The sequence below is a fragment of the Primulina eburnea genome, chromosome 18 (assembly GCF_022965805.1).
Source record: "Primulina eburnea isolate SZY01 chromosome 18, ASM2296580v1, whole genome shotgun sequence".
NCBI lineage: Eukaryota > Viridiplantae > Streptophyta > Magnoliopsida > Lamiales > Gesneriaceae > Primulina > Primulina eburnea.
In genome coordinates, this window is record NC_133118.1 from 4,017,309 (window position 1) to 4,026,840 (window position 9,532).

Consider the following 9,532-nt stretch of genomic DNA (forward strand, 5'->3'; position numbering starts at 1 on the left):
GAGCCTATTTGAATTTTAAAACTTTTCTATCTTTTCATCATAGATTTGCAATTTTTAAATCGCTTAATTCACATAAACTACTAAATATTTTATTAAATTTGGGAAAATGTATTTTTGGGAAACAAAAATTTCTATTTAAATTTATATTCAATTGATAATAGATTATCCTTGTTTTTCGATACGATTATCTCAATGCAATCTAAAGATTTTTTAAGATAACAATTATCATTTGAATATAAAATTAGAATGTTATTCCAATACACTACTATTCCTCTCATTTCTCAACTCTCAACGTCGCTTCTTTCCTTCCTTCTTCAAAAATGAAAACCCTCATCAATTTTGTTCTTCTATATTTTTTATTTCAAGTCGTTCATGGATCCAATGTCACTTCCACCGCTGATGGTCGTAAGGTGTGTTCGATTATGTATTTATGTGTAACGATTAATTTTTTTTGTTTTTAAGTTTTATAAACTCCGCCTTATTTTTCACTCACATGTATTAAAAAATGAAATATAATATCGTTAATAATAAAAAAATTGGATTGAATATGGACCTAATTAATCATATTTGTTTTTCTTTTTTGTTTGTTTATTTGTTTGTGGTCCGAAGTAAATATTGTCTTCAAGTAATATTCATGATACGTTGTTTTTCAATGTAACATGAAAATTCTATCTATTCGAATATATATATATATATATATATATTTTAAATTTATGTTATAATGTGTGTGGGAAATTTATCTTAGTATTTCATAAATTTATTTTCTTTTCTTTTTTTAACAATAAATCCATTTTTTAACTTCTAGATAGTTTCCATTTTCCCCAACATTCCTGTTCGTGTGTGGTATAATGAATTAAATAGTTTTTTCCTAACATTCTTCTAATTTATTTTAAATCGTTTTCCTCTGCTTTCGTTAATAAATCTTTTAAAAATTATTTTTTTGTAAAGAATATCATAAAAATTATATTTTGTTTCACTGTGGATAGAAAAATATTACATAAATGTGAATAAATATGAATGTGAATCAATGATTTACATTATATTTTTTGTTATTTGTATTCTATTTGTAAATAAATTTGACATATATTTTACACATAAAATGAATTGCAGATAACACAAAACAAAATGTAAAATTTAAAACCCAAGTTGTTTGATGTGAAAATTGGTTATAAAATCTAAGGTAAATATATGTATGCGGGAGAAAACATTTGAGGAACATTTGCATCTTTACAATTTATGTTACATAAAAACCATTTTTCGTTGTTGTTGTGTGTTTTATTTTAATTTTTTTTTACTTTTTCCTTCTTATTTATTGTTTCTCTATTTTATTTTTTGGAATATTTACATGCATTTTGTTAAATTGATTTTTGTTCGAGATAATTTCATATTTTGTCTTATTTTTCACAGCATTACATAGTTTACATGGGATCCCATTCATTTCCCGATGGTGAATCTGTGATGTCCTCCAACCATGACTTATTATCCTCAGTTACTGGCAGGTAAAAAATTTATTTGATTTATAATAATTAAATACAAATATCATCCACAAGTGCTACATATATCAAGGTCGGTTTTATGTTAAATTCTTGTTATATGGTATAGATACAATAGTGCTATGTATATCATATTAAATGTCTTTTAATTTTAAAAAAATCTTTATCACTGATGAACTTGCAGCACTTCCATAGAGGCAGAAAAGACTATAATCTACCACTATCACAGGAGTTTCAGAGGGTTTTCGGCAATGCTTACCCCGGAAGAAGCCCATAAAATCTCTAGTAAATGATCTAATTCTGTAGAATATTTGCATATTTATTCAATATATAACTATGGAGCTTATTTAAAAATGCAGATCACGAGTCAGTTGTATCAGTGTTCGAGAATCAAAATGGACATCTTGAAACTTCGAGGTCGTGGGATTTCGTGGGGGCTGCTGCTCAAAGCGTATTCAGTGTTCAATCCGAGCAAAAAGACTTGGATGTCATCGTCGGTCATTTGGATAGTGGTACGTACTAATTCTTTCTTTCTTTTAAAACTTTTTATATATGAATAACTAACCAAGATCAGGTGTATTTATTTGTTGATAAACTACTCATTATATATTTTCCATAATATGATATATTTTAAATTTTTTCAATGGACAGGGATATGGCCCGAATCACCAAGTTTTCGGGCGGATGGATTTGGTCCAGCTCCTGCTAGATGGAAAGGCCACTGCCCCGATGAACCCCGGTGCAATAAGTCGGTCCATCCACTTGCTTGAATTCAAAAAAAAAAAAAGGAAAAAAAAAACATTTTTAAATTTATAAATTGAATCATATGCTTCACTCCCTCTTGAAATTTGATGAATTAATGGTTGGGTTTTTATGTATTTTTTGAAACAAAGTTATAAGTATATAAGTGTATATATATATATATATATATATATATATATATATATATATATATATATATATATATTGACAGACGAAGTAATATTTTCGAATATGTATATGTATTGTAAACTTTGCAATTCAATCATGCAGCAAAGTGATCGGCTACCGTTGGTACTCCCGCGGATTCGAGCAAGAGAACGGGCCGATTGTGTCGTATGGCGGTCGCCACTATTTCTCAGCCCGGGATGACTTCGGCCACGGCACACACACGGCCTCAACAGTAGCTGGGATGCCCGTCGGCCTCAGCATGAAAGGAATGGGCGGTGACAAGGTCATTCGTGGTGGCGCTCCGGGTGCACGCCTCGCTGTCTATAAGGTTTGCTGGTTCAACAGGTCAGTGGAAACACTCTCTCTCTTAGAAAACTTCTACGTACTTCAATAGTTATATATATATATATATATATATATACATATATATATATATATATATATATATATATATATATATATATATATATATATATATATATATAATATTATATGTATTGGCTATTAAAAAAAAAAATAGGGTGTCGCGTCTTGTTCGAGTTTTTATTTCATTACTTTTCTTGATCGTTGAGCTATTGCAACAGATGTACCTGCTCAGACTTGCTCAAAGCTTTCGATGATGCCATCGCTGATGGTGTCGACATAGTGACATTTTCGATCGGTGGATTCGTGCGGCATAATCGTCCGGGATTCATGAGTGATTGCATTTCTATCGGTACGTTGCATGCGTTTGAAAAAGGAATTCTTTTTTCTTCTAGTGCCGGAAATAGTAGAGAACCGGAGACTGTGGACGATGCCGCACCATGGATGCTGACGGTTGCAGCCACTTCTACCGATAGGGAGCTCGTTGCCACCGTCGAGTTGGGAAACTCAGAGACCTTGAGGGTATGGCCTTCACATTTTCGATTTATCGACTTAAAAATGGTAATTTCAATAATGCAGGGAATGAAAAATTCTTGTTTTTGAAGGGGCAAGGTTTCAACTACTACGATATGAATGGATATAATGGACTAGTTTATGGAAGAAATGCAGCAAAATATTGGAGATTGGCAGATAGTGCAAGGTACATGCAACATTATACAATGAGAAAATTATAATTTTTTTTTATCATATCTATGTTTGTCTATCTACGATTTTGGTTATTTTATCAATTAAATAAATTTTAAACTTAGTGCATTAACTTTTTGCTTGTTTTTTTCTCTATCTTTGTTTTTTTTTTATTTGATTTGTATTTTCATTTTTCTTTAGTAATTTTGGTCATTTTGTTTGTAATTTTAGTCTTCATACCCACGGTGTATTGACTTGGAAATACTAAAAGGATTAAAGTTTCGAAACGGAAGACTAAATTGAAAAATATAGTATTAAGACTCAATTTTGATAATACAAAAATCCAAAATCGCATATAGACAAACATACATGCACGAAGAATGTTGCAATTTTTCCTTACATTATGAGCAATCAATTATCTAATATCTAACTCATTCAATTGTACCTCACATCTCAATGAAAAATTTTCAGTTTCTGCAAAGAGGGTACACTTGACCCCAGAGTTGTTTGGGGAAAAATTGTGGTGTGCATCAAGGATTCTTGGAACGACAAAACGTTGCCGAAATCCAACATTGTGCGCGAAAATGGAGGCATAGGAGCGATCATCGTCGATCCATATTCGAGCAACGATATGAGTTTGAACTTTATGATACCAACAACTGTGATAGGCATGGAGGATGCAAGAAAGCTGGATGCATACATGAGAAGTACAAGGTAAAATGGATACACGATATATATATATATATATATATATATATATATATATATATATATATATATATATATATATATATATATATATATATATATATATGTTCATGTTCATATATTGCAAATAATCCCACTGAAGTATTTTAAATAGGTTAATTAAATATCAAACTTGTGCTTTTTAATCAATTACAGAGACTCCGAGGATGATAATTTATTTTGTTTATCTTTGGTTTTTTTCAGTAAATTTTTGTATGTTATTGACACAAAACTAGAGCAATGAACTTAGTTCGTTTTATAGCACATTTCAAAAAATAATTTATGAAATGCTTGTCAACTTTACTTTAAAAACAAGGTAGTTTTTATCTATTTTTAATAAGGAATTTAGCATATATACCAGTTTTTATATAGGGAATTTATCCTAATTATTTTAGTAGTTTGTTTGTAAAATGATAATTTTGGACATGAATTCAGCCGCCCTTTTGCTTATATTCGGCGACATGAGGCTCAGAACAACCAACAACCTGCCCCGAAGATGGCCGTGTTTTCTTCCCGAGGACCTGGATCGGCCCTAGACATCATCAAAGTAAGATTTTTTTTTTTGCATTTTTCTTATAATACAGACTACGAATATATTCGATATTTTGTCAAGGAACAATAAATTTTTTTGTGTTATGCAATTATCAATAGACATAGTTTTTTGTAACTACATATTTTTATAAACATCGATAATAAATTCAAATTATTATCACTATACAGCCGGATGTAGCAGCTCCAGGGCTTAACATTTTAGCAAGCTGGCCTACATGGGATCATGAAGATCCGGGCCGTCCATGGTTTGGCTTAGATTCCGGAACTTCCATGTCTGCCCCTCATGCTGCCGCCATAGGTGCAACCTTGAAAGGAATTCATCCCAACTTCAGTCCAGCTGCTATAAAGTCAGCCATCATGACGACAGGTATATATATATATATATATATATATATATATATATATATATATATATATATATATATATATTAAGATAAGATATACTTATTTTGTGACATACATAATATATTGATTACTTGATATATCTTGTTTTAATACTTCGGCATCCAAATTTTGATTTATCTAGAATAAACTGAATTAAATATGTGTATGAATTTGTGACAGCCTCACATCTGGACAACACTGGAGGACCAATTCAATCTGACAATGGAAAGGCCACCCCGTTCGACATGGGATCAGGAAACATAAACCCCAACAATGCTCTGAATCCTGGCCTTATTTATGATTATAACATGAATGACATGATTGCATACTTATGCAATATTGCCAATTCGAAGACTATTGGAAACATACTTAGAGCCAGAGTCACCTGCCCTTCACCTGGAATTCCCTCATACAATCTGAATTACCCTTCCATTTATGTTTCCAATTTACATCGACCAGTTAAAGTTACACGAAGCACTACTTACGTTGGCAATGAAGGGGATCCGAAATCATTCCATGCAAAGGTCGAAAATCCAGAAGGGGTTTTGCTGCAAGTCGAACCAAGTGTTCTTGATTTTTCTGATGGTAAAAAGACTGCAAGTTACATAGTGAATGTGGTTCCGAACAACGGATCTGGGAAATACGTATTTGGAAGTATTACTTGGTCCAATGACGTGCATTCGGTGCGGAGTCCAGTAGCAATTCGAGTTTATTGAAATTGCGATTTTTGTTAGATTTATTAACATGATACCAAATAATATTATTGTTACTAATTTTTTATATTTTTTTGGGTATGCTTTCTTCCTCCTCTAGATTCTTGGTTCTTTCTATAATTTTTTTTATATTTTTTAATTTAATGCATTTTAAATTATGTAAGTATTTAATATGATTATTTAGTTGTTATATAAATAAATATTCTAATTATTTTAATTGAAATTAAAATAATTACTTTTGTTATGTTATTTAAATAAGTATTTATAAAAATTAAATTTATTTATTAATTATAAATAAGTAAATTATTTTAGTCCAATTCATTTATACAAAAGTAGACTATCGAGCCATTTGAAAATTGATGCAACCTAATTACGCGAGTTTTTTTATTTATTTAATTAATCTAATTCTATTGATTATATTAACAAAAAAATATCTTACTAACCAAGCTTGTTTTTTATGATTGAATTTACTTTACATTATTATATATTTAAATGAGATGCTATTTTTTTTTCTTGGTTTATTTACTTTACGTGTATTATGCATTGAAAGGATGGGCTAATTTAATAAATTAAATATACGTTGTCTCCCTACGATTTTGATCATTTAATCAATTAAATAAATTTTAATCTTAGTGCATTAACTTTTTGCTTGTTTTTTTCTATATCCTTGTTTTTTCCATTTGTTTTGTATTTTCGTTTTTCTTTCGTAATTTTAGGCATTTTGTTAGTGATTTTAGTCCTCATTCCCACGGTATATTGACTTGGAAATACTAAAAGGATTAAAGTCTCGAAACAAAGGACTAAATTGAAAAATTTTGAATTATATAATATTAAGACTCAATTTTGATAATACAAAGATCCAAATTAGAACAAACATACCAAGAATGTTGCAATTTTTCCTTACATTATTATCAATCAATTCTCTAATATCTAACTGATCATTCAATTGTACCACACATTTCAATGAAAAATTTTCAGTTTCTGCAGAAGGTATACTTGACCCCAGAGTTGTTTGGGGAAAAATTGTGATGTGCGCCAAGGATTCTTGGAACGACAAAACATTGCCGAAATCCAACATTGTGCGCGAGAACGGAGGCATAAGAGTGTTGTTCGTCGATCCATATTCAAGCAACGATATGAGTTTGAACTTTATGATACCAACAAGTGCGATAGGCATTGAGGATGCAAGAAAGCTGGATGCATACATGAGAAGTACAAGGTAAAAATGGATACACGAACTATATATGTGAGAACCTGAATTTCCAGCAGCTAAAAATGTTTCAGTAGCTATCAAAATTTCAGCAGCAACTCATATTTCAGAAGTTGGTATTTTTCCAGCAGACATATTTTTTCCAGCAGACATGTATTTTCCAGCAGACAGAATCCAGCAGCAGAAGAGTGAGAAAGCAGCAGCAGCAGAAGAACGAGATTCCAGCAGACAGTTACTCATTATGCTTAGGACTTGTAACTGAAGCATTTATCATAGAATTAAGGCGGTAATGGCACATAATGGCCATTAAGTGGGAGGATAACAGTCAGAATCTTGCCTATAAATAACACTCTCAGATCTCTGAATTGGTTTTACACAAATTTGAGATTATCACTTGAATTTTTCGAGCTAAGGGAGAGTGCTTATTTTCGAGCAGTAGAAGCCAGTAGCAAGAACGAGCATATTCCAGACTTCTACCGAAACCTTATTGCAAATTACAGTAAGTGGGCTTATATATAAATATCTTGAAATCCGTTTGATAATTCTGTTTTAAAGTTCAGTTTCTGTATGTTTGATTTCTAATTTTGAAGCACTGAAACTCCCTAGTGAACTAATGGTAGGAATATATATTCTGAACATTTCTGAACTCTGATTCTGATTCTGGCCTCACCCCTTAGAGGAGAGAATATATAGGGGACTGATATCAGTTTAGCTATGAAATTCACTAACGTGTTCAGTGCTTACTAATTCTGATTTCTGTTCTGCAACTTCTGAATTCTGATTACTGTTCTGAAACTACGAGTTCTCTGTATATTATCGTATTACTGTTTCTGTTGAAAACGATTTCGAAAACTGGGAGTTATTCCCGCCCTCGCTCACTGAGTGACAATCATATCACTCACTGTGAGAACCTGAATTTCCAGCAGCTAAAAATGTTTCAGTAGCTATCAAATTTTCAGCAGCAACTCATATTTCAGAAGTTGGTATTTTTCCAGCAGACATGTATTTTTCAGGAGACAGAATCCAGCAGCAGAAGAGCGAGAAAGCAGCAACAGCACAAGAGCGAATTCCAGCAGCAGAAGAACGAGATTCCAGCAGACAGTTACTGATTATGCTTAGGACTTGTAACTTAAGAATTTATCATAGAATTAAGGAAGTAATGGCACATAATGGCCATTAAGTGGGAGGATAACAGTCAGAATCTTGCCTATAAATAACACTCTCAAATCTCTGAATTGGTGTTATACAAATCTGAGATTATCACTTGAATTTTTCGAGCTAAGAGAGGGTGCTTATTTTCGAGCAGTAGAAGCCAGTAGCAAGAACGAGCATATTCCAGACTTCTACCGAAACCTTATTTCAAATTACAGTAAGTGGGCTTATATATAAATATCTTGAAATCCGTTTGATAATTCTGTTTTAAAGTTCAGTTTCTATATGTTTGATTTCTGATTTTGAAGCACTGAAACTCCCTAGTGAACTAATGATAGGAATATATATTCTGAACATTTCTGAACTCTGATTCTGATTCTGATTCTGATTCTGGCCTCACCCCTTAGAGGAGAGAATATATAGGGCACTGATATCAGTTTAGCCATGAAATTCACTAACGTGTTCAGTGCTTACTAATTCTGATTTCTGTTCTGCAACTTCTGAATTCTGATTACTGTTCTGAAATTACAAGTTCTCTGTATATTATCGTATTACTGTTTCTGTTGAAAACGATTTCAAAAACTGGGAGTTATTCCCGCCCTCGCTTACTGAGTGACAATCATATCACTCACTGTGAGAACCTGAATTTCCAGCAGCTAAAAATGTTTCAGTAGCTATCAAATTTTCAGCAGCAACTCATATTTCAGAAGTTGGTATTTTTGCAGCAGACATATATTTTTCCAGCAGACATGTATTTTCCAGCAGACAGAATCCAGCAGCAGAAGAGCGAGAAAGCAGCAGCAGCAGAAGAGCGAATTCCAGCAGCAGAAGAACGAGATTCCAGCAGACAGTTACTGATTATGCTTAAGACTTGTAACTGAAGCATTTATCATAGAATTAAGGCGGTAATGGCACATAATGGCCATTAAGTGGGAGGCTAACAGTCAGAATCTTGCCTATAAATAACACTCTCAGATCTCTGAATTGGTGTTACACAAATCTGAGATTATCACTTGAATTTTTCGAGCTAAGGGAGGGTGCTTATTTTCGAGCAGTAGAAGCCAGTAGCAAGAACGAGCATATTCCAGACTTCTACCGAAACCTTATTGCAAATCAGTGTTCTAAATGGCGGTCGAGGCGGCCGCCTAGGCACCGCCTAGGAGGTAGGCGGCCCTCGACCACACCGCCTATGCATGAGGCGGGTGTTCTAGGCGGCCCAAGCTATACGGCGTTGGAGAGGCGGGTCGAGGCAGCGAGCAGGCGGGCTAGGCGGGCGAGAAAGTCAAGATTTTTAAGTTGTAGTC

The 9,532-nt window shown here is 32.8% G+C and overlaps 1 protein-coding gene across 1 annotated transcript; it reads left to right on the forward strand.

The window, feature by feature from the left end:
- Positions 1–271: 271 nt before the first annotated feature.
- Positions 272–5,934, forward strand: LOC140819913 (subtilisin-like serine-protease S). Its single transcript, XM_073180185.1, has 12 exons — positions 272–410; positions 1,408–1,499; positions 1,678–1,778; positions 1,853–2,005; positions 2,145–2,241; positions 2,526–2,768; positions 3,008–3,308; positions 3,392–3,486; positions 3,942–4,184; positions 4,653–4,764; positions 4,938–5,136; positions 5,334–5,934. The coding sequence occupies exons 1-12, from the start codon at positions 321–323 to the stop codon at positions 5,867–5,869; spliced, it is 2,262 nt and encodes a 753-aa protein (XP_073036286.1). The 5' UTR covers positions 272–320; the 3' UTR covers positions 5,870–5,934.
- The last annotated feature ends 3,598 nt before the right edge of the window (positions 5,935–9,532 follow it).